Raw genomic sequence first — 25,720 nt, forward strand, 5'->3', positions numbered from 1 at the left:
ATTCTCAACAACTGTTTCATATGACATTTAATATGAAAAGTTTTCCAGCAGGATTCGTATAAACACCTATGAAATTAGATGTGATGACCACTGTTTTAAACAAGTTGTAAATGTTGTAAAAGGGTTAAGTATAGGCGCCAGAAACACCAGACGTAACAGGACATGAGCACTGGTCTCCTAATTAAAAGTTGTGGGTTAATTTTCCTCCCACCCTTCCGCCTGCCCGATACCAGACCTACGAGGCTTAAAACTATGAATTTCACTACTTTTTGTAGGAATAACTTTGACCTGTTGAAGAGAACATATATTAATATTGTCTTCATCTTTTCTAGGAAAATCCTGCACATTATACCTTTAAGAGAAGCATTTAAAACAACACAATTGTGATAAAAAGCCAGAGGCAAGCAAAGCAGTAGTGAATGAGAACAATCTTTTATTGGTGTTTTTGGAAAAATCTTGACTACATCCAAATAACCAGCACTGAGTGGGCTGGGAACCATAGACACCACTGATGCAGCAGGGCAGTTGTAGTTCAATTAGAGTCACTAAAAGATTAAACAACCACGTCTGTGAGGATATTAGAGACTAGATCCTGTTGGGAGAGCAACGATCACTGATTGAGGTGATAAAGGCTGAAATAAACCAACAAGGAGCATATTGATAGTGTGCATAGTCCGTACACCGCTGGGGATCTGAAGAGGTCTTCACGTAAGGTAGTTCTGCATGGATATCATGTTCAAAGTACTGAGCCACGCTTGTGAAATCCATCAAAGAAATCAAGGTGGCAAAAATGTCCGTAGCAGAAGTGAGTAATGTCTGGAGGTCTGAGACAGGATGCAAATAGCAGAGTGAGAGAATTGTCTTTCTGAGGAACACTGAAGATCAAAGATGTTTCAAGGTGCAACAGATCATGTTCATCCAAAGAAAGAAAATCATTCAATAATATAGAACAGCAACAACAAGAGGGATAATCATCATAATCATAACAATAATAATAATAGCAGTAATGGTAACTATTCATCATGGTCATTAAGGGGGTTAAAATCACACTCTATTACTAGTCATCCCTCCCCCAGGAACATAACATAGTGTACCATGCCCCATGTGTGGGTGTTGTGGGTATACAGAGAAGTTTATAGATACAGTAAAAAGTAAATAACAGGAATAAACAGTAAGGAAGGAGCAGTATTGAAAAAAAGCACTAAATAGCAACAAGCTTTGTGGATCAACGTAGGAAATTTTGGCTTTTATTCGTCCCAGAAATCTGAGAAATTAACACCATTCCACTCAACGGGGTTTTTCAACCCATCTCCTGGAATACATCACACAAAAATCCAATATACAACAACATTTCTCCCCTCATAATAATGCTAATTAAAGTGTGTTCATAAAGTACAGTAAAGTAACGGTGTGCGTTTTTACTGGGAAGATTGATTACTATCTGAGAATATGTCACAACATTGAGATTTAACTGTGTACCGTGGAGGTACGAGAGAGACAGAGTGGGGGGCAGAGAGTTATGGGAAAAGTTTGCACGTAACTGTGAGGGGACTGGCTGTAAGTGAGAGTGGACAGAAATAGAGCGGTTGGATATAGAAACAGAGGATGAGAAATGTCCCAACAATTGAAAAGAGAGGGATCAAGAGGGAGCAGAGTTACCCGGGGGCATCACAACAGGCTTTCAGCAGCTTTAGGTGGGATACGAGACACCAGAGTAGATTAAAAGCACTCAACTGGGATAGAGAAAAAGAGATAAGAGAGTCAAGGATAAAAAAAATAAAAAGGTATGGCCTACAGAAAGATGTACCAATCGCATTGCGTTGAGCTCAAAGTACAGAAAACTAATATTGTTTGGGGGGAATTAAAAACAAACATGAAGTTGTTCTATTGAAAAAAGAAAGCACAATACAATGAAGATAGTGCTGGACTGTTTACATGGTGTCTCTCCTCTTTGTCTCGCTCTAGCATGCCCATTCCCAGTGACAGAAACATGACAGGAAAGAAATTAAGTGCTTGAATAAAATCCACAAAAATGTTGAACTATACGATTATAGGATAATTTTTGCTCTCTATATTACAATTGTTACATGCGTCCTCGCTCCTGCTGCTGCATCCTGACTATAATAATCAAGTCGAAAAATACCCATCGATGGCTGACCACCTGTTAAACATCTCCTGACTCATCTATAATAAAAAGATATTTTACCATAGCTTTCCCCCATCTCTATGTAGAAAATATACAAAATTATTCTCCAAATTTGCTCTCCCTCTAATTTTTCTTAAGCATTATAAAAATATACAATTCTCCAATAACAAAACTCTTAAAAGTCACATCTGTTCATCTGTTAAATTATTCTCTCCACCTTTCACTTTTAAGAGCCGAAACCTCAATGAAACAAGACACCTGAGCTTCAATACACAAAACCTTCTCCTTTGTCTTATACATTCATCATCATAATCATCTTCCTCATCATCATCATCATCTCCTTGACCCCATTCTGTCCATGATGCCACCCCAAGAATTCAGAGTATTAAATTTAATCCAGCTTATATTCCTCCTTTTTTCCAGGTTTTTGCTCGACGCCTTCATCACTGGTCAGCGAGACGGTTCTCGTATTTACTGAGGATGTTGCGACAGCGGCCCAGTTCCTTCCGGATCTCGGCCACTTCCTGTCGGAGGGCGGCGTTCTCTCTCTCCAGGTAGGCAGCACGCACTGATATCTGGTTCTCTTTGAGACGGCGAGCATCTCGAGAACGCTTTGCTGCTTCATTGTTTTTATATCTCCTGGTCCAGTACTTTTCATCCTGACAGGGGAGAGACAAAAATAAAACACGTTTAATTATCACCATATTATTTTTTTAAAATATTTTTCTTCTGGAATATCTAACACAGAGATTTAAATGTAAGATGGATGATTTTTTAAAGATCTGGTTCTTTAAATATGCTGGTAAGAGACTCACAACTATTGTATTAAAAGGGATGAAACATGCCACCTAATGTTTTTGGGTTATAAAGCTAGACGTTAATTTACTTATTATTATTATTATTATTATTATTACTACTATGTATTTATTTATTTTTATTTTTCCTTTTTAAAAGAACAAAGCATTTTCTCTCTCTTTTATTTTTACTAGTGTTCTTTCTTTCCGGATATGTATTTGCTACATCACTGTCAATTGTATTGGGACAGAGCATTTTCATTGTATTGTCTGTATTACATAATAGTTGGATATTTGTTTTTTTTTGTGGTCACAGTGTGTTGTTTGTTTGTTGTTTTTGTCTATGTTGGAAAATGCAATAAAAATATTACTAAAAAATATATATATTTATTTTAGTTAATATATTTATTTTAGTTATATATTTTATTTATTTAGTATTTATTTTAGTTTTATATTTATATATATTTTTTATATATTTATATATTCTGTTTTTCTGCTCATTCTATGCCTATTTATGTAACCACATTTCCTTATTTTAAAGCACTTTGCTCTGCATTTCTTGCATTAAATGTGCTGTATAAATAAAGTTTATTATTATCATTTAACTGCCAATTAGATCCTATCAAATCATTTGGCTTGTTTAATCAAGGATTTAAGATATTATTAGGTAAAAGAACTTAGGATATAAAATAATGAATGGTGAGACTTGTTTCTTAAGGAGTGTGTAGTACTCTTGTAGAGCCTCACTGCGATCTCTCTTACTGTTGGTAATGTGGGTGTTTGGCCATGAATGAGCGTGGGACATGTTCCTTTCAGATGCTTCATCCTCGGAGTTCGCTCAATACTGAGTTTTGTTGATGTTATTTCTGTTTTGTAAATTCTATTTTGTTTCTCGTGTTTGTTCCTTTTTTCCCCTTCTTTGACATTTAATGCTTTTATTGTGAAACACGAATACTTTTATTTTGTGCAAAATATAAGCTGTATGTGTGTTGTTGTTTTTTGTTTTTTTTAAAAGCTAGTTAGTCATTACTGCTCTTTTATTACCAATGCATTTAGTAATGCAAACCTTCTCTGATAATTAGTTAATAATTTAACCTCTTAAAACTCATCTTCTGGCCAAAGCTTATAACAGAAGAAATGTAAGGCCAAAATATATGTTTTAATTTGAAAGGTAACATCTTATAGTTTCTGAAAAAAGATACTTATATCTGCCGGCCTGCAGGTGAGTTTAAAGATGATTTAATCAATTACCAAGCACAAAAAGATGGTTCCATCATCTCAAATGTGAGGATTTGCAGATCTGCTCTTTAGTACCTTATTGTAAAATAATTATGTTTGGGTTGTGAACTGAACAACATAAGAAATGTGGCTTAAAATGGTTGAATTATGACTTAATCATGGCCTAAAATGACCCCCCTCCCAGTAAGTAAATAACAATCGCTTCTCTGACCTTACTCACCTTCAAGTCTTCCGGCACCAGGATCTTGCGCGCCTTCTTGATCATCGGCTGTGGCTTCAGCTCTTCTTCACTGAAGGAATGCCTCCTGGGGTCGAAGTTGGGCTGGTTAGACATATCCATGTCTGAAGAATCCATGTCGAACATCCCGTTCTGATCGGGCCCGCTGTCCGTGGGCGTCAGCAGAGGCGGACAGGAGGACGAGGAGGAAGAAGAGGGCGACTCACAGGAGTCGTTCATACTCGTCTGACTCCCTGCAATTAAAGAGAAGAACAATCTGGTTTTAGATGCTTTTCACTGAACAACAGTCAGCCTTAAATGAATAAAAATGTGAAGCCTCAGTCAGAGCAGCTGATGGCAGCTTTCAGCATTACAAACAACTGCAGCATTTCATCCTGACAGCCACCAGGTGGAAGCAGAGAGCTACTTTCTTCCTGTTATAAACAACAAACAACATTCCTTTACCCTTAACTGATTCCAAAGAACTGAGGTTGTTTTTTGAACAGATTAATGGACACTAAGGCTTTCATAGATAGGGTTATCTCTCGAGAATATTATGGGAACATACCCTAGAAATGCATACAATTATATAATATAATACATAATATTTGTCATATGGAGATAAACATATGGTTGTAGTGAGAATTACTAATAATTATAGTGAGAGATTTTTGATTATGTATTATCTGTATTTAAACTTTATTAGATCAAAAAATCACTAAAATATATAATTTATTGCACACACCCAAACTGTCAATAATAAAACCATAATCATAATGGTTATTATCTTACTCTCAATGTGTGTACTAGTGCTGAAACATATCGTCCTGAACTTCCTGGGGATCCTATAGAGTCCCAGTCTACTTTAGGAAACTGACACAAAACCCAAAACCACATGAATTCTATTAACTCAATCAGTGCATAATATTTGTTACTGTACTATTAATCCAAACCACAAATGCTGGAACACCGATGCAACATTCAGAACAAAATGCCAATGGTGAAATCTAAAAGTGGAAAGCAAGTTATGTAACGTTCTACCCCTCCCCTCAAACCAGTTCCTTTAAGTGAGGCCAGTATAGGGCTATACCTCACCACACCCCCCTTAAGGCCCAATGCACCTCACTCAAACTTTCCTTCCCTATAAGAGCACAAAACTCCCATTGAATGTTCCTTTATCCCACAGGGGTATGTGTTAACCTCAAATTGATCTGATTATTTCAACTATTAAGGAAATAAAGATCATTGGGCACGAGGAAATGTCACATTATATAACCAACACAGAGAACTTGAGTCAGGGTAGCCATTTAACACCCAGTACTGCATTACAAATGGCCTTAGAATTGCATCAACACAGCCTAAATACAACCTGTATGCCTTAAAACCAACAAAGCTGCTAATTAATGCAGGCGTATTGTGTGGAAACACTCTACAAGAGTGTTTTAATAGTGAAAAATCTGGTTTAAAGAGCACAAACTGTACACTAACAGGCAGGAGAAACAAAACCATCTCCTTTATCTATGATGTGTGTTAACGGCACGTTATCTGAGGGTCTGTTACGTATGAGCCACTATAACACATGACTAATGGCTGTATAACAGCCAGGTAGTACGAGGGCATGTTTTCAAACCAGGTGTTCCCTCATGATGTCCCCACGTTCCACAATGACAGCAAAACAAATTAAAAAGTGCTGTCACAGGCACCAATATGAGGTCAAGCATGCCCCATAATACACAATCAGCTGGTCTAAACAAACACTGCACCCTCAGGTGTGGATACTGCAGGCAACAAAGACGTTCAAACACGCACATTTTCCTCTGTGTGTGACTAAAGAGGGTTTTAATGATTTATGCTGCTTAAAGCCGACAGCAGGATCCAGTCAGTGCAACCACCTGGTGTGGTGTTTTGTTGGAATGAAACTCTGCAAAGCCCCAGCCCTCCTGTGCTACACGGCTGCCTCTCCCCTGCTTCCCTTTTGGGCGAGCTCTGGGCCATACAAAGTTGATTTGGCACATTCTTGTCCATGTGTCTTAACCTTGGCAGACCAGGTTGCTTTAGCTTTTTAAGACAAAAGGTTAATTTGTGACATATTTTAGCACTAAAACAACAGCATTCCTCAAGCTGTGAAAGACAGGAGGGTAATGAACAAGTTAAAAATAAGCTCATAGGAGTCTGATAAAGTATTCATAACAAACTGTGTTGTTTTTATTTGAAAGTGCTGGCCTGTGCATAACACCAGGGGCAATTTAAGGATTTTTTTTATATGAAGTGGCACAAGGGCCCAAAAGAAATCAGCAATTTTGGGCTCTTGTGCAGTCCTCAGTGCCCTAATACAGGTGGTACTACATAAAAAGTGGGCTGCTGCACCCCATTCCCCCCCTATAGACCCATTCATTTTGGTATTTTATTTCATGTCACTATGTACATCTAAATGTACAATAATAATGCACATGTGGCTACCTGAGTGACTGGATGTAGATGTGATATCTAGTGTTAATATTGTATTTCAGTTACTTCAGTTGCAGAAAAAGGGGAAACCCATAAAGATTAGGTTTGGAAAAAAAAAAGAAAAAAAGGCCTGAGGCTGTTTTGAAGGCAAACCATATCCCTGCTTCTTCTTAGGTTCCTAATATACTCATAGGTTGTTAGCTGTTTCCGTTTAATATTTATGAAGCAGCTGTTTGTTGGGCACCTTTATGATGCAGCAGATTAGAATAAAGCTTCTCAAGTTTCAAGCTTTGGGAGAGCTGATGAGAATTATTCACTCAACTTCAGCAAAGTCACCTCAGCTACATAATGATGCATATAAACCTTAGACCAAAAGAGAATCCACCTTCAACCAACAGTATTCATTTTAACTAGAATCTCAAAAAGATCTTATCATTTAAGCAATATAAATCAATTGTCATCGTCTATAAACCTGCACTTTGTCATTTTAATGCCCTTCATTCACAGTATTAAATTCTCTGTTGGATATCAGTGCACTTAATGTCATTCATCTGTGATCAAATGTTCCCTGTTTGAAGTCCAGCAGCACAGGGAAACTCTTCCTGTTGCTCTGCATGTCCCTCCCCCTGTGGGCTCCTCCTACATGTCTGCTGGCCCTGCCTCTCGTTCTCTCAGTCCAGTACTCTCAGCCTCGGCACGTGTACTGACGCGTACACATGGCTTTGGCGTGTGAAGTGGGGAGAGATTTAAAGACACGCAACCGCAAACACTCCACACACCTCTCTCTCTCTCTCTCTCTCTCTCTCTCTTAGTACTGTTTTGACCCTGCTGCACATTTATAATGGGCTGGGACTGAATGCTGATTGTGTTGTACGCTGCAGTGCATAGATCACATGCCAAACTAAACCAAACCTCCTTGTCAATGCTATGAGGTTGACTCATCTAATAGCTCAAGGTTTCTTTCTTTCAGATAGTTTTTTCGTTCCTTCACATTTCCTTCAGCCAAATTTTAACCCTGCTCACTGCTTCAAATGGAAAAAATAAATTCCAGACACAGTTAAGCAGCTCTTTCTGTGTTTTCTCTTTCAAGTTGACTTTGCATGTAGAGCCATGTGACTGTGTCTCCTGCCTTCAGTTTGACCCCACGGGACAGAAAAATGCTTGGTCACCATGGTTTTTGCTATGAACTCAAAGGAGAGTTAAAGTGCTGAATCACTAGCCTGTGGGGACATTATAAGCACACCATATAACCTTGATTTAATCTCAGCCACTATTGAATTGTAGGGTCTACCAGTCCCATATCAGTGGCAGAGGACAATTTGTCTCTTTCAGCTTGTCAACTCTGCAAAGTTTGCAGTACCCTCTTCCATGATATTTCTGTTTTGAGCTGATATGCACAAACCTTGAAGAATAAACTGTCCTTCATCTTTTTTTCCCCTTTTTTTTTTACTCTCTGCTTCAACTATGCATCTATTCAGCTGTGAACACAATGCTCCATGTAAGTGCACTCACCATGCAAACAGTCATTTCCTCCTCCAAGGCTCAGAGGCTGAGCCACTTCCAACCCAATGAGCGACGGGGAAGAAGAGGACGAAGGAGACGAAGATGTGGAGCAAGGTGGGGACGAGGGCGGTAGGCACTGGGAGCTCTGGTTGGGTACGGCTGACTGGGAGCTCTGTGAGGGGATCTGGGCTGAACTGGAGCTGGTGTTGTTATGCATGCTGCCCATTCCGTTTTCAATCAGAAACTCCTCCAAGTCCATGTATTGAAGCTGGAAGAGGCCCCCATCTGCAGGCAGGGTGCGATCCCACAAGAGGGGCCCCAAGAACTGGTTGAAACTTCCACCTCCATTTCCTCCTCCACTGCTGTTACTGCTGCCTACTCCACTCCCATTTCTCATGGGGCACATGGAGTCCTCGTCAATGTCCAGCCTCTCTTTGTCTCCTGAGGATAAGAGAGCAGCATAAGTACAAAATAAAGAAGAGGATAAACTTTCAAAAAGTTATGTCACTAACAGGTTGTCTTGAGATATCTTAGTGTGATTCTGCATACGTGTGCAGAACTAAATGGGCTGGCAGGTGTATCCATGAGATGCAAAATCTCCCTTTTATTCTATGCCTCATACGCACAAATACACACTCACAGATGGACCAGATGGTAGCTGAATTGCAGCATTAACCAAGAGCTGAAACCAATTTGCTGTCATAACATATACATAAGCTCCCAGACAAATCTCACAATAGTTCGAAGACACGTTTTGGAAACTGCAAAGCATTAAGGCTAAACCGAAAACGTGCTGTAATCTGGATCCTAATTTGAAATCGCAGCAGGGATTATAATCCAGGTGCACACTCATCAGGGTCATGGAGGAGTCATCATGGAAATGTGTGTGTGTGTGTGTGTGTGTGTGTGTGTGTGTGGTGTCTGTGGCAGAAAATCACACAAATGCAATGTTTCTTATATAATAATGTTACATATTTGTATTATAACAACAGCATCAGTGGGTGGGACACGGGTATGATTTATTCATGCTCTGAAGATAGGCTGTCATGTGCTTGTGCTGTACACAAACACACACTGTCACATAGTATTAATTCACCAAATGAGAGTGTGGCTCACCTTTTACATCACATGTGGTTTTCAAACGCTGGTCACCCTTCATGGGGTGCTGCAGGAGGGATTTAAGACCTGCCATGGAGTTGAGATGTCCCCCTGTGAGGGAGCCTGCGGGCTGGGTACAACTTCCAAACTGTGGACTAGCACCAGCTGGGAGGTCTGGGTTCGGGAGCTGGGAGAGCTGCCTGGACATCCTGGGCCAGATGGGGTCGTAGAAAGATACTGGGGGCACTTGAAGGGGCGTGGCAAACCGACCGGAGCGCCTACCAATAGGACAAGTATGCTGGATGACTGCGCGTGTATGTGCATGAGGGAGATGTGGGGGTGGAGGGGAGGGGGAAAGAAAGACAGAGATAGTTTTTAGAAGTGTCCATGCAGAATAAAGCAACCATTGTAATGTAATTACAAGTAAGAACATTGCATTATTAAGAATATGAATCATTATTTTAGTTACCTTTAACTTGAGGGTATGCTGAGATCCTTATTTCCTTGCAGAAATGTGTTGATCGAAATATTCCATTGCAGTTGAATGCTGTTAAAATTGTTCAGTTAATCAAGCTGTTATTCTCGAAGGATCAGAGTGGGAGGGACAGTCAGACCATCTGAGTGAGAATACTGTCCATAATAAAAATGCAAAGGCGTCAAAACGGCAATGAAACCCAGCACTGATAGGAAAATTTCACAAATAAAACTTGTGAAAAATAGCTAATAATATCCCGAGTTAATCGTCCGGCAATAAAAAGGAGAAAGATCCCCAAAAAATAGTTGCAAAGTAAGACGTCGGTCAAAACAAAACAACCGAAGGAAAACAAGAGTGTGTACAAAAAAACACACAGCGACGAGAGCAGTGACTGTGTTGGTCAGATGACAAGTTGTATTGGTGTTTCTCTCCTCTGCTGTCGCGCTCTGCTGTCCGTCGGGGGGAGGAGGGGTCGTTTCCTCTTTCTCTGTCTGTACTTTTTTTTGCATCCGGTGGATCCAGTCACGGGCGCACGGGTCTTCGGTCTGTGTTTGGGCTGTGCGACGTCCACGTCTGACTGTCCTCTCTCTCTCTCTCTCTCAGCTGGAACGGACACGGGCAGTTCACGTGACGTCACACCTCGCGGAACAAACGAGTGAGGCGCGAGAGGGGCGGGGCCCTGGCTTTAATAGATGTCTCAATTCTCGCGTATTATTTATGAGACACACCTACCCTCGTGCCACACCTCGAGGACAGCAGACTGTTTGTTTTGTCTGAAGGATACAAACACTGCAGCAATCATGATACATAAATTACATATTGGATTTTTTCAGATTTAATGGGCTGTGGTGACACAAATTGATCCGTCATAATGAAGCTTTACATCCCTAATAAGTGATTTATTTGGCTCAGGAGAAGCACTTGCGCACACATGTCTATTAAAGCACACTTTTAGCTGCCTGTGATAATCAGGTAGTGCAGCATGGCTTTTCCAGTTTCCTTGTAATCCACAGAAAACGTGACTGTGCCGTTTTTTCAGGCGAGAGGAACGCTTCAGCACGTTGCCTCCCGGCGTACAATAGCTGCTCCAGCTCACGTGTGTGAGGCACGCGGGGATGAGGCCTGTCCGCTCGCGGCTCCGGCTCCGGTTGGCTCCGCGCGCTCGCCGCTCCTCCCACGACGCGCGCCCATTGGACAGAAATAGGTCGACTCAACCCGCCCGCGCGGAGTCCCCCTGGTGCATGCCACTGCCGCGTGAGACTAGTTCGAAACACAAAAAAGCGCGAGGGCTGTCTGGTCTACTGTACATTTGCAGAGCACATGCAAAACACCGCGCGCCACAGGAGTTCACCTCTTTGTTTTTCTATCCAGAGAAGAAGTTGACGAGTAAATACCTGACAGACACGAGTCACTAAACAGCTCCATATTCACAGAGTCTACATGAATATCAAGCACATGTGAATATCAAATGTAACAGTGCTGTCAAATGTTTTTCCTTCAAATAAAAATTATCCAACTGGAAGTTCTGTCCAGCTGTGGGCCCCTCAGAGTTTAACCACCTGGGACCCCAGCTAAAACAACACTGAGTATGAATCATCATATTTTCTGCATGGATTTTATCATCAATCTGAACATACACTGCAAATTATTTGATTCTTACCAAGATTTAAAAAACACTTTAGATTTAAAAGTGTTATTTATCTTGTTTTGAGTTAATTTCTTATTTTAAGCTTTCAACATGCTTTTTTCTAGATTTCATGACCTTAATTCAAGAAATCTTGTCAAGTGAAATTATCTGCCCATGCACCAAGATAATTTCCCTCAGATTTAGTGTTTTTATCTTGTTTTTAGACACACCTTTTTTGATGTGTACACACACTTGGGTGTTGCTTTTTTAGCATATTAATCAATTTGAGGTAGGGCTGGGCAAGAAAATCTAATTAATTTTTTGACCAAATACCTCAATGTACAGTGGACTATTAGTGCTTTCACAAAGTATTTACACAATTATATTTTGGATAAATCATCATTATTAATGTGGCTATAATATGGTAATGAAAAAGCTAAAACAGTCCGGTGCCTTAAAACCAAGAAAGGACAACACCTGTCCAGTATTACTATAGCAAAAATCTAAGACAACACCTTGTCTCATATCACAATATCAATATAGTATAAATATTACACAGCCCTACTTCAAGGTCTAATTGTAACTAAATTGCAGCATTGTGGTTGGCATTACTCATTAATTATTACAGTTTCTGACTTTTCTATCATGAAATTGTTGATTTTAAATCACAAAAACGGGCTACAGTAACAAATAATCAAATTTGTAATTTATAATTTGCATAAATGTGAAAATGACGTGCATTTAATTTCACCCTAATACTACATTCTTTTTTAAACACGCAATGAGATTACCGAGCAATAGTACTCAGGCATTTTGTTTACTCTTTTTGTTTCTGGTAGTAAACAGCGTACAGGAAAATTATTCACAGTCATACAACACTCTTCAGTCCACCAGTGCAAAATCCATGTGACTGCTACACTCATCCAAACCAGGCCAAGAGAACAGCATAAATGAGTTGCCTACTGCCATCTTGTGGAGCTTGGAGTGAAAGGTTTTGCACAGCCATGAAGTACAGGGATTATACCCTGTCAGTTTTAATTATTTAAAACAGTTATTTACCCTGCAGTAACCTGGCCATCAACATTGGTAAACCTGAGAACTTTATCAGAATGTTTTGGCATATGGTGAACACTGCCTATTTAGAAATCCTTCAGAATCTTTATGATCCACCACCTCTCAGGACCTTAAATGGATGTCCATCAGAGACACAACCAGAAAAAAAAAGAAAAAGAAAAAACTAAGCAGAGGATGTATTTCCTGCTCCAGCTCAGGATGTTCAACCTGCATCAGGAGCTGCTGATTCAATTCAGCAGAGCAATCCTGTCTGTTCTCTGCACATGTATCACTGTGTGGTTCTGATCAGCTACCAAACAGGACAGAAACGGACAACAACGGACAGTGAGGACTGCAGAAAGAATCCTTGGTGCCAACCTGCCCTCCATTCAGGATTTACACTCCTCCAGAGTGAGGAGAAGGGCAGGAATCATCAATGCAGACCCTTCACACCCTGCACAAGTCTCCGTTCTGGTAGGCAAACACTGAAAGCCAAAACAACCCGACACAATAACAGTTTGTTCCCGCAGGCCGTCACCATTATGAACAGTTAACGTTGTCATACACTGTCAATCACTCTGGAACACCAAAACATCCACTACTTACATTATAGATTATAATCTTAGTTTTTAATGCACCAAATTATAATTGTGTACATGTCGCTGTCAATACAAATCCTACCTGCTGTATATACAGTATATAGACATGTATACATGCACATACTGTACATAATCATCCAGTCATGTATATCAAGTCAGTATTTCTTTGAATTATTTGTAGTTTACAACGTACAATACATTTTACTTGTATAAAGACACTGTATTGTTGTTGACAATTGGTGCTTTTTAAATAATTTTTTTTCACATACCTGTGATCATAATAGTGCTGTCTATTCTTTACCTTTGTTGTTGCTTTATTGTCCTTGTTTTAGAGGTTACATCTATTTCTGTGCAGGTATATTGAGAATGATGCAAACAAAATGTCAAATTCTTTGTATGTGCACACATACACGATTCCTGAAATCCATTGATCCACAGAGCGATATAGAATTCACGCAGGACATAAAGCTAAATATCATTGGGAAAACTTAATTACTGACTTTGGTAGCAGTTACAAATTACTCATGTCTAGCAGTTTGTACCATCTTCTGGATATTGCAGCGGGTAACTTTGAATGAGAAACGAAAGGAAAACAAATGATTACACTTAAGGTTTATTCATTGCTGAAATATAATCAACTACTGACTTTTCAGTAAATAATGTGATAGAAATCTACTAAAACTATCATTTTTCTTTAGAAGAAAAAAAAGCAAGGCTTGACAGGGGTATGAACATTTCATATGTGAATAAAGTGACATGATGTACTTAAAACTTATTTTCTTTAGAAGAAAAAAAAACAAGGCTTGACAGTAAGAATATGATTGCAACTCAGCAAAAAGTAAAAGGTAAAAGGGGTTAAGTATAAGATTGGCATGAAGTCTGATTGGGTTACACACATAAATACATGGAATATTACATTTGTTTCTATTATGATAGGTCCTTGTCTTGAACACACTGTGAAGTACTGTAGAAATTATCACTGCTAAAAAGAGCATACAAATAACATGAGATAAACATGTGTTACAGTCCACTTGTTTAACCTATTTTCAATCTCTTGGTATAAAAGCTAGGAATATCTCAAATAAATGTTGTAAAGTGAACATACTAAGCAAGGCTTTTGTAAGTTTCTTCATTTTGGCAGGAGAGGGATCCTTGAAATGCTAATTACCAGCAACTTTGACATTTTATCTATACGTGATTCAATCACTAGGGAATATAGAGCAACTTTCAAATTTAACACTACAAACTTCTGGGGATATACTGAATAAACCATCACATACTGTAGGAGTGATTTCACAACCTCAGCAAAAAACTTGACCAGAGAACAAACATGCACTGACAAACTATCAACAAAGGTCTTTGTCCTCATGTCCCTACTCCTAATAAATGCACTTTACATTTCAAAAATCCTCAGAGCCTCTAAGTGAACAACAACAAGACAAAGTACACAGCAGAGACGTTTATCATACAGCAAGAGGTGTAGCGGGAGTCTAGTTATGGGGAAGAGAGATACATTAGCAGGTCATTTCACCTAAACTTGTCTAGTAACTGCACAGTGTCAGCCAAGCATAGTGTCAATGCACTTAAGGGGTTAATGAACCTATGGAAACAGTCACGTCTTTGAAAACACCTTCCAATATAATCTGGAAGAATTTCTGGTGATATTTTATAGGATGTTCTACAGTAGTTGTTAACACACTCATTCTAATAGTCAGCAGAGTAGATGTCAACAGACATGAGGATAATTCTCCTACAAGGCAGCATTTGCCTTTTCAAGTCCCTTTTTTTTCTCACCTTCCCATGTTAGAATTGATATATCCCTCTGGTATGCCACTCTTTTTCAGATACCAGGATGCTCAGTATCTGTATGGTCCCTGTAGGTATGGCGTCTCCTCCTGACCCTCTCGGGTCTGTCTCTCTCCTGGTCTCTTCGAAAGCTTCAGCCTGTTAGCATTTCCTCGCTGCAGTCCTTTAGACCTGCGGCGGCAGGACACCTTGTGCCTGTAGAGCAGAGTAGCATTCCAGAAGCGTGTGGAGCAGCGCCGGCAGGAGAAAGTCCCTCTGGCACGATGGGAGGCCCGATGGATGAAGGCTGCCAATGGCCTGTGAGACTGCTTCCCGCACACACTGCACCTTAGTCGCTCCTGAGTGGTCGAGGCTCTTTGTGGGTGTTTAACTGCCATGTGGACAAGCAGTCCCGCTTTACGGGAAAACACAGAATTGGGGCATATAGGACAGCCGAAACGTTTCACAGGGACTTTGAGAGATGAGAGGATCTGCACCTTCATTCCCCCGGTGTTGACAAGCTTATACCCGCCACCACCTGATCCTTCTCCTCGCCTAATTGTCAAACGAAGAGAGCCTTGTTTTTTATTTGACTGCCCTCTTATAGTACAGCTTATCTTTCTCTTCTTTTTGCTTCCATCAAATCTTACTAAATCTTGGGACTCCCATTTATTTTCCCTCCAATCTTTCCTGTTGGACTTTTTTTTTTTCTTCTTGTGTCGTCTCATGTCATCGTGTGATAACTGGATGCTGCAGTCAAGGTGTTGGTGGGGCTGGGTACCTGACTGATGATGAAGATGATGGTGGGAGATATGATGATGATGATGCAGATGATGATGTTCAGTGGAGGGCAGTTCCGTGAGCGGCTGGAACGGGGCTGTGGTGTGGAGCGTACGGCTACGGGATCCAGCTGGATATATGTGCTCTCCTTTCACCCCGGCCGGGGAATGTGGGTGCTGTGGGGCCATGATTGTAGAGTTTGGAGGCAGAGGGTGCGAGTAAGATGGAGCATTAGAGGCTGAGGACTGGGCTGCAGCATCATAAAAGAGGGGGGAGTAACCAGCTGGTGGTTGCGGGGGTGGCTGTTGGTGGCTATGAGTGACCACGCTAAGACCCTGCCCTCCATGGCTTTCTGTGGAAGGAGCCATCTGTAGCAGGGCATTGGTGGCAGCCTCGCTCTCTGAAGCTGACTGATTAACATCACTCGCACCTCTGTTGTCTCCAGAACCACTGCTGCCTTCTTGCGGGTTAGGTGGTTCATTGCGGGTCATCCCATGCTGTGATTGCCTATGTCGAGTGAGGCTGTTGGAGTAAGCAAATGCTTTTCCGCATACCTCACAGCAGAAGAGCTTTTCACCTCCACCTTCATGAACCGTCTGGTGATGGGCGGTCAGATGGAAGTGGTGGCGGAAGGACTTCCAACATATAGCACAGGTGTAGAGTCGAGGCGGAGGTGGGGGCTGTGGCTGGGGTGGGGGTGGAGGTTGTGGCTGGGGGTTTGTGTCTTGAGGCTTGACGTCTTGAGGGTAGGAGTAATAGGAGGAGGTGCTTGGTGCTTGGTTCTGGCTCCTGTCTTGGGCCACGCTACATTGAGGGTTTGGGTTAAAGCTGTTAAGGTTCTCCGCAGCTGGTGTTGTGGGCACCTCTTCCAGCTCCCCTTTCTGGTGGAGTTTGCTGTGCCTCCTGAGGCTTTGGGAGTAACCAAACTCTTTCCCGCAGATGCTGCATTTGTAATTCTTTGCACCAGAGTGGACTGTTTGATGCTTGCTGAGGTGAAAAGCCTCCCTAAAATACTTTCCACATACAGTGCAGTGATGGGGCTTCTCACCAGTATGGATGCGGTCGTGTCTGCGTAGGGTTTCGCGACGTGCAAATCCCTTACCACAGACGCTGCAGAGGTGAGTGCGTGGGAGGCCACTGGGCCCCATTCTGGGGGTGTATTGCCTACGTTTGGGGGGCTGTCCACCAGCTGCAGGATCTTTCTTAGCTCTGGGTTTGCGGGGACGTTTTGGTTTTGCAGGAGGATTCTGTGGGTTGCTGCTCATAGCCTCCTGGCTCCCACCACCTCTGAAATTCTTATCCAAACCAGACGTTGATGAAGGTGAACCCAGAGGACCTAAACCAAGACCACCTAGTAAACCTCCTATGATGTCTCCCCTATCATCCCCTCTACTTCCACTGTTACTAGCTGCTGTTATAGCAGAGATTGCATTATTGACAGAGCTAGTAACATCATCCTCTGAGTCATCCAGTAGAGAAGAAAGGGGCAGGTGGGGCTGTTGCTGCGGATGGTGGTGCTGGTTGTGGCTCTGTGAGTGTGGATGCAGTGTTGGTGCCAAGGGTGCCTTTCTCAGAGCTGGGCCCGCCATCCCACTTCCACAGGGGGAGGCACCAGAGTAGCATGGAGATGGATTACCTTGAGAACGATGATCATCATGGTAGCCTGTGTAACGATTCCGAGAGTAGTCAGTGGGGTATTTAGCATCTGTTCTGTCCCTGTCATTTGAATTCCCTCCCCTTCCAGACTGAAACAGACCATCACATCCTAAACCTGATTTTGGTTCTCCTTCCCCCACAATGATTACACCATCTTCTTCCTCAGTTTTCCCATAAATTACCCCTCTATTGCTCTGATAAGTTCCCCCTCCTCCATTACCTCCTCCACCCCCTCCCCCGACTCTGTCCTCACCATCAGTTCCTGTCTTGCTGCCCCTTTGTTTGGGTCCCCTACCTGGCTTGCCGCAGGTGCCTGAGGCAGCATGGTTGAGTAGAGAGGTGCTCTCACGGAAGGAACGACCACAGGCGGGACATCGGAATGGCTTTTCCTCATGTATCTTCTCATGGCGTGTCAGTGACTCTCTACGATTAAAAGCCCGAGAGCAGGTGGAGCAGCCATATGGGCGGGCTGAAGAGTGTAAAACCCCATGTTGCAGGAGGTGCCCTTTTTTCTTAAAGCCTTTGCCACAATCAGGGCAATGAAATATTTTGTCTGGGCTAGGACATGAATTGGTTGAGGGTTGGGGAGTTTCTTGGGTCGAATGGGGGAGACTTGGGTCAGCCTGTGCTTTAATGTGAATGGGGTTTGGGCCAGTAGTGGCAGAATTGCTAGTACCTGCAGTGGTTGGCTCATGCATGCGCAAATGCCTGCGAAGGCTTGAAAGGTGAGGGAAACTTTTGGCACACTCTCCACAGCTATAAACGGGCTCTGAATCAGACGATGTGTTGTTGGGTTGCATTGAGCTCTGGTTATCAGATTTAGAAAGGTGAGAATCATTAGTAACCAGTACTGAGGCAGCAGTGGAAGAGGGAGCAGAGGAGGAGGAGGAAGAAACTACTGATGAGGATGAGGAGGATGAGGCAAGAAGGGATGATGGGTCTCCACCCATATTTGACATACCAACCCCACTCCCAATTAAAGCTGGGGGCTGGCCATGACTAAGCCCTCCACCGTTACTACTGGTGGTGGGATTACCACTGTGACTGCCATGGCCATGACCGCTGCTGCTATTACTATTGCTTTCAGATTTTCTTTGTGGCAAATAGCCGGCCATAGCTTTCTTCCTCCTACTGCTACTGCCACCACTACTACTACTTCCACCTCCACTGCTTTCCCCTTTACCATCTTCTTTAGATAAAGATAAATGAAGTGGTAAAGGGAGAGGCAATCCTGCTTCCTGCTGCATCAGAGAAGCTATCTGATTTGATGAGAGTACAGGGATGCCCTGGAAGTCAAAGCCACCCAGTGATGAGGAATGGGAGCCTGGGTGGAGCGGGTGGTGGGGATGGGAATGAGAGTGAGGATGGGAAAGGGCGTGAGGCGGGAGCTGTTGCTGCTGCGGTGGCTGCTGTGGAGCCTGCTGCGACTGGGGAGTGGAGTGGCCATGTGAGTGAGAAGAATGCAAAGCAGGAGGCGGTGAAAGACTAGTACTTGGCTCCCCGCCTGTCTGACTTAAACCAAGCCCTAAGTGGTTATGGGTTCCCTGTTGTACAAGAAATTGCTCTAAACTAGCATTAGAAGGCACCCCAGAAAGGAAATACTGATTAGCGGCTAACATGCAACTAAATTGTTGGTGAAGGCTTCGTGCATCAGACTGGGCCCCAACCAACTGGTGTCCCAGTGAGCTGACTGCACTGCTGCTAGAAGGGTTATTAGATGTGGCCACAGATGTTGAAGGGGAAGGAGAGGAAGACGAGGGACCAGATGATGCTTGGGGGACAGAGAGACCGGGATGCAGAGGAGGAGGGGGTGGAGGTGCTGATGTTACTAATCCTCCTAATCCCCCAGCACTCCCACTACTGCTACTTCCCCCAGCAAAGTGCTCAAAGCGGCCTACACCTGGGTGTAACTGGTCCTGTGCTAGTGCTGCCTCAGACGGGTGGAAAGAGCGCAGGAACTGTGGATAGCCTGACGAATGGCTTGAGCTGCTGCTGCTCATCTTGCTTGACTTTGAACGAGAGCTCTGAGATGAGGAAGGCTGTTGTTGTAAAGGTGGGGGAGGAGGGGCACTCATCTTGGCAAAAATGGAGGCAGAATCAGAAAAGGCGTTACCTCTTGACCCCTGCAGGGGGCCCAAGCCAAGTCCAGACAGAAGAGCTCCAGAAGATTCAGCCTGCTGCTGCTGCTGCTGCTGGAGTTGATGCTGGTGAAGTTGCACTTGCTGTTGATGCTGCAGTTGTCGATCTAAACCAAGGCCTTTGAATTGGTGGGCCTGATGCCCACTTAACATCTCTATAATGTCCAGATTGTATTTTCCAAATTGGAACATTTCCCACTCACTGGCACATGGGGTTGCAGGGGTCAAACCTCCAGCGCTAGGAGCAGAAAAAATGATCCCGCCACTGACTGGTGACAAAGACAAACTTTACCCTAATGGTGAGGTTATGCTACTACTTTATCCAGAACTACTTGGTTGTCTTAAAACTTAAGTTCGTCTCTCCAGATACTTTACTTCTGGTGCTGTTGATTATCCACTGACCCGCACTCTTACTTCCAAAATGAGTGGGGTAGCCGGGAAGAGGAGTTAATGATCAAAGGTTAAAAGGTAGATGATTTCCACCTAATTTCAAAATTGCTTAGAATAGTTTTTATTGAGAAGCTGTTTAAATGACTTCTTCTTGTTTCCCTTGAGTTACTGCGTTGATATTATCCTTCTAAGCAAGATTCCTCATCCGTGTTCAGCCAAGTCGTTCCTACAGCTGAAAAAACAAAATAAAATAAAAAGAGGATGAAAGTCATAATGAATATGTAAAAGAAAAAGGGCAAAGTAAGCCTAATATTCTACAAACTTAACATTACAATTCTTTCCAATCAAGAAATGTAATTTGCAATCACAATACTGACTCAATTTAAGTTATCATTTCACAAAATGTAAGCTATGTAGATAAATCTCTAACATTACAAAAACAGACATTTATCTACATGGCTGAAGTTATTTGAAATAATGATTTAAATATATTCAGTAATGTAATTACAAATCCCAATATTTAACTGGAGAGAAAGATTACGTTACGTTTAGTAGAATAGTTTAACAGCAGGTTTTAATTTGCCCCTTTTCCTCTACATATAAATTGCATTTAATGACACAAATCAGTACTTGTTGTGTTAAGTTTCAGTATTACTAATGTCTTATTCTTGCTGCAATTTACCTACCAAAGATTTTATTTATTAGCCCCTCAGTTGAAGTGACCAATATACAGTCAACATCCAGTCACATTTTCTGGTGAAAGTTGAAGACATACAAATTTCAACAATTCAAACTATCTCTCTTTATATAATTCTACTTTTTCAACCGCTTTAACATGTTAACACACATATTCCATCTTCTGATTTTTGTCACAACTTACCATGATGTGGTTTTGCTGGTTTGCAGGACAAAATTAATGCTAAATCTATTTTTATAATTTTGTACATCTTCACTCAGAACGCAAGCATTATTCTTATTGTCTATGCATATAGCGGTTCATAATGGGCCACTATCATAAAGGTATGTGATGAAAGGATGCAGATGTTGCTTTTTAAACAATGCTAATTTGAAGAGAGTGGCCCAAGTAATAACGATATAATAAACTGAGTTAACTACCCCATTAACCCTTATATGCTGCAGAGGTTCTTTTATGCAAAGAATCTCACACTGAATTAAGTATATGTGTCTATCTCGGCATGAACCAAATTGCATTTATGCTCAATAAAACACATTAGACAGAAGACACCTCACTTTTGGCTAAATGCAGGTGCATAAATTAATATTTGTAGTTTACAAACACTTCTGCTACATTTTACCACCTGTACTGTCATAATAATGCACATCATGACTTGTAATTATAACCAAAAGGAAGTGGTAATAGTTACAGAAGAAGACAGTTTTTCTGTTGTTCTGTTCTGTTGCAAACAAAAAATCTTGCCCCATACTCACCATACATTACCCACTTATTTTTTTTTCTGTTAGTTTGTTCATTACCAGATAGCAATACAAGTGTTCATAACATTACACAGCTGTCAGTTTGCCTAAAATCCATCCACATAATGTCAAAGTGCATTATAGGTAATTGTCTTTTGTTATACAATAGTCTAAAAGGAATATAAGTACTGTTCCATCATCTGAGTAGGCATAGCGGTGGTAATTACACAGTATCAAGTGCTGTGTAGTATCTTATAGGTCAAGAGGATGACTGGCCTGTAGATATTAAGTTACATCTATTCATATTTCACATTCTCCATATTGATTGTCCATTGACATATTTATATGTGTGTATATATATATATATATATATATATATATATATATATATTGCATACATTGCACTAGTTAAGTGCTTGTGTTGTATCTGTACTCAGTCTGTGAAGTGACAAAGTTTGATGATATATTAGGGCTAGGTGATAATAAAATATGATAATGCATTGTCTTTAAATGCAATCGAAACATAATTAAATCATGTTTCAAGATTTTGTGATACACAATTACTTTGTCTAAACTGCTAATAACAAGCACACACACTAACTCAAATTTCTCTCAGTCCAATGTATGCATCTTTATTTGCTCTCTATAATTTCACTTGGAACTGTTATGCTCATTTTGCACTTAAGTTCTTTGGTAAAGGAGTATACTTAATAGGTGTTACCATGTTATAAGGCCATTTCATATAGACTATTTATCTAATGAACAGAAAACATAGCCATATTGTGATATATATCATTATGTAGATTTGAAATTACCTTTATCGGGTTAGATCCCCAGCCCTGTATTATAGTTTATCTAACCCCAACTATAATAACAATATGATAACCCTATACAATTAAATTGAATTAATCCATTTTAATCCACTTCTCGTTGCCAAAAACGGCAGAAAAGACGTTTTAACTGTTGCTTTATGCGTTAGTCTTTAACTACTTTAAGGCAAGTTGTTGTTTGCATTCAGATTTCCATTAGTCTACTTGTGAAAAGGCTAAAAGCACTCTGGCTACTGTAGGATTACTCACTTTGAATGTCGTTTTGCTCACCTTTTAATATCTTACCGTTTCCTCTAATCGATGCGATGAACCTAGTGGGGAGTGAGCTCCCCTGGTAGATGAGGAAGATAATCTATCGCACATTTGACTGCCTCTCATTTTAATGTAAATCACCATTCCTGTGAAGAAGGGCAGAGAATGCTAAAATTAACATCAGACCCGCTGCACAATGTAAACATGAGCAGTATCTTTACAGGCGCAAGTAATAACGGGATGCACTTGAGGAGGCATCCTGAAATAGTATTGGCTAACATTTGAAAGATGGAGGAAAAAAAAGGAAAAACACATTGGACGCGCTTGCATGCAAAACTTCACGGTTCTCTTTAGCATCATATTTTACACGGGCTCGGCGTGTTTAGCCGTTTGGAGCCACACGCAGTCTGGAAAACCACATAACACACGACTAAGCTAACGTTAGCTATCTTTCCTCGCCACATTATTAAAAGCGTGCCGACTGCACTTAACACCACGATGCTAGCGTTAGCATATACATATGCGTAACCTATATTCGGTAAATGTTTACCTACGCATCCAGTTGCAGATGGATGAGGCCTGTCACGCCTTCTTCTAACAGCCTAGCTAACTACCGTCCGCTTCCATTTCTGCGTGCTGTTTTCCAGTCGTTAGCCAGAGCCATTTTCACTGATGCTGAGCTGGCTCAACACTTACACGGTTCCCACAAGAAATCAACGCCGACGGACACCGCAGCCGCCTCCTTGCCATTTGTTTACGGCCGTTTTGCGTCTGCAGGGGAGCTTTTGCTAAAAAGATTTCGACGGCCGAGAAAATTTTGGATGGTCGGTGATAATATTTTTGGGTAAAAGTGAGTGACGTGTGCTCCCTTTACATCGGTCCTTTCCGGCCCTTGTAATATTTCCGGGTAGCACAGGCGGCTGCAGAGGGCTCACAGCGGCTCTTTGGTAAAACGGGGTTCCTAAACCACAAACATTAATACGAATAGTGTTCAGTCCACTTTCACAGCCGCCTCATCAGACTGTATTAAAAGTTACTTAGTCTCAGTAAGAGGTTGAGGACTTTTCCCCACACTACATAATGGCTGAGGTGTTATAGGCCTATTATTATACCCGAGGAATATTATATCTTCAGGCTACAACTAATAAATACTCAGCAGCCTATTAACAGACTTATGGGGAAAAAACATTCAAAATACAAATTTAGGCGTTTATTTTTTCTACACTTTGATTTACTGAGTATGTAGATTATCATAAATTCACCAAAAAAAATAGAATTAGAATTAGATAATTCTTTATTTGCATATTTTAACATATTTAAACAACACAACATAGTAAGAAAATCAGTATTTACCCTCACAGAAACATGTTTAACAGACATGGACCACCAACTGGGGTCTCCGGAGACCCCAAATAATAAAATATGCATCTAAGCAAAATGTTAACTTAGTTATTCTCAATTATTATTATTATTATTAGTTATGTAATCAATGCCATCTGAAAGCAACAAAAAAGTGTTATTTTAGGAAAGTGACAGTTAATTTGCATACTGTGTTAAACAAAACTAGACAAAGCCCATCTGTGTCAGACTGTATTAAAAGTTACTTAGTCTCAGTAAGAGGTTGAGGAATTTTCCCCATGCTACATAATGGCTGAGGTGTTATGGGCCTATTATTAGACCCAAGGAATATTATACATTTAGGCTACAACTAATAAATACACAATAGCCCATGAAAAATATGAGAGTAGTAAAAAGAAAACATTTAAAATACTAATTTAGGTGTTTATCTCACTACACTTTGACCTATTGAGTCCATAGATTTCCCCCAAATCCCCCTAAAAATAGAATTTGTAATAATTTCTCCTTTGCATATTTCAACATAAGATTTCAGAAAACAACATAGTATGAAAATCAGGCTAATTGTATTTACCCTCACAGCAACATATTTAACATACAGGGACTACCAACTCGGGTCCCTAGGTACCCGAAAAATAAAATAGGCCTATGCTACTGTAAGATACAACCATCTAAGCACAAATTGAACTATATGTTAACTATATATATAATTATATTTAAGGAAAGTGTTAATTTGCATTCTGTGTTAAACAAAAATATCAAAGGTTTGCTGTAGATTTTGGGCTTTGCTTTGCCCAGGGGCCAATTTTTAAACAAACATTTAATGTTTACTAATTTATTTATATTTATCAGATAAAATGAACATTAAAAGGCTCATAACGTATCCTTCTAACTGACTTTTTAAGGATTGACACCATAGTCTATATGACAGATAAATCAGATATTTTACTGCATTTAATTACTCCAGTTCGGTTGGAGCTAAATGCTTCACTTACATTTGAAAGAGTTTATACAAAATTAATCACCACTGGAACCTTTTTCCATCACACAGTCCCTCAAAATCAAAAAACCATAAACATAAACTTCTCCCACCAGGGACATAATGAATAACATATTCACCCCTGACCTCTGTCTGAGGGTACAGGGGATCCTGGCATGGCAATTTTTTCTATAGACAAGTTTTTATGCACTCTGACACCTCATTTACAATCATACAACAAAAAAAACTCCCAGTGTGAATCAGTTTATTTTCATTGTGAGTTAGAAAAAGGTCGGCGGACCACCTGGCACCCTGTCTGGCCCGTGGGCCGTAAGTTGACTATCACTGCATAAGATAATGTCTCATTTGCATTTTGAAAACATATTTAAACACATTTCAGAAAACTTGTTATACAAAACAGTTATCGCAACGTAAGTAATCATATGGCGAAGTTTTATGGTGATAATGGAATATTTACTCTATAGTGTCTTACAAAACATATACATTTTTAAAGGCCTTCTAAGAGCATGTGATTGACAGGGTTGCTAAAAAAAAAATCAAGAAATAAACATCCAGAGAGGCTCTGTGATGGTGAACCCACTATTGGCTAATGTTAACATAATTTCCCATTCAATCATTTTACCATTAGAACTTCATTTATACTGTAAAAGATCCACTTTAACACGTCTCATAAAGGGATATTCGTCTTGCATCAAAAGGGAAGTTCATTGTGTGCAGGATGTTGCATGCATGTCTGCAAACTGTTGTATTTTTAGAGTTCACTGTCAGATATTATTGTACAGTAAGTATTGGGCTACAAAAGAGTTGGAAGCCTGCAAAGATAGAGTTATTTGACTATTCACTGTGATGTGAGCCGAATAAACAAGTGAAATGTGAGTATTTTGTCCTCCTTGACTCTGA

The 25,720-nt window shown here is 40.8% G+C and overlaps 2 protein-coding genes across 8 annotated transcripts; both read right to left on the bottom strand.

The window, feature by feature from the left end:
- Positions 1-476: 476 nt before the first annotated feature.
- Positions 477-10,669, bottom strand: dbpb (D site albumin promoter binding protein b). 2 transcript variants are annotated; one of them, XM_059340102.1, is made up of 5 exons: positions 9,915-10,669; positions 9,464-9,751; positions 8,357-8,788; positions 4,391-4,650; positions 477-2,805 (listed from the first exon to the last, which is right to left on the bottom strand). In XM_059340102.1, exons 2-5 carry the CDS (start codon positions 9,651-9,653, stop codon positions 2,590-2,592), a joined length of 1,098 nt encoding a protein of 365 aa, XP_059196085.1. In that variant the 5' UTR covers positions 9,654-9,751; positions 9,915-10,669; the 3' UTR covers positions 477-2,589. The 2 variants fall into 2 exon arrangements, with proteins under 2 accessions (XP_059196085.1, XP_059196086.1); XM_059340103.1 differs by having other exon boundaries at positions 4,400-4,650; positions 9,915-10,668.
- Positions 10,670-14,020: 3,351 nt separating this feature from the next.
- On the bottom strand, positions 14,021-23,381 carry LOC131976847 (zinc finger protein 865-like). Of its 6 annotated transcripts, none has more exons than XM_059340031.1 (4): positions 23,161-23,381; positions 22,483-22,610; positions 19,534-20,180; positions 14,021-17,427 (listed from the first exon to the last, which is right to left on the bottom strand). In XM_059340031.1, the coding sequence occupies exons 3-4, from the start codon at positions 19,748-19,750 to the stop codon at positions 15,056-15,058; spliced, it is 2,589 nt and encodes an 862-aa protein (XP_059196014.1). In that variant the 5' UTR covers positions 19,751-20,180; positions 22,483-22,610; positions 23,161-23,381; the 3' UTR covers positions 14,021-15,055. The 6 variants fall into 6 exon arrangements, with proteins under 6 accessions (XP_059196014.1, XP_059196012.1, XP_059196011.1 ...); XM_059340029.1 differs by having other exon boundaries at positions 22,498-22,610; positions 23,161-23,379; XM_059340028.1 differs by lacking the exon at positions 23,161-23,381 and adding an exon at positions 23,019-23,154 and having other exon boundaries at positions 22,498-22,610.
- Between the last annotated feature and the right edge of the window lie 2,339 nt (positions 23,382-25,720).

The sequence above is a fragment of the Centropristis striata genome, chromosome 8, assembly GCF_030273125.1.
Source record: "Centropristis striata isolate RG_2023a ecotype Rhode Island chromosome 8, C.striata_1.0, whole genome shotgun sequence".
Lineage (NCBI taxonomy): Eukaryota > Metazoa > Chordata > Actinopteri > Perciformes > Serranidae > Centropristis > Centropristis striata.

Excerpts from the sequence above, each read along its gene's own strand:
- dbpb (XM_059340102.1), bottom strand. The coding sequence starts at position 9,653 with ATGTCCAGGCAGCTCTCCCAGCTCCCGAACCCAGACCTCCCAGCTGGT. Across the intron at positions 8,789-9,463 it reads AACCACATGTGATGTAAAAG|GAGACAAAGAGAGGCTGGAC; the intron begins GTGAGCCACACT and ends TCTTATCCTCAG. Across the intron at positions 4,651-8,356 it reads AGGAAATGACTGTTTGCATG|GGAGTCAGACGAGTATGAAC; the intron begins GTGAGTGCACTT and ends CTTTAATTGCAG.
- LOC131976847 (XM_059340031.1), bottom strand. The coding sequence starts at position 19,750 with ATGTTCCAATTTGGAAAATACAATCTGGACATTATAGAGATGTTAAGT. Across the intron at positions 17,428-19,533 it reads CCCCCTGCAGGGGTCAAGAG|GCTACCATGATGATCATCGT; the intron begins GTAACGCCTTTT and ends ATCGTTACACAG.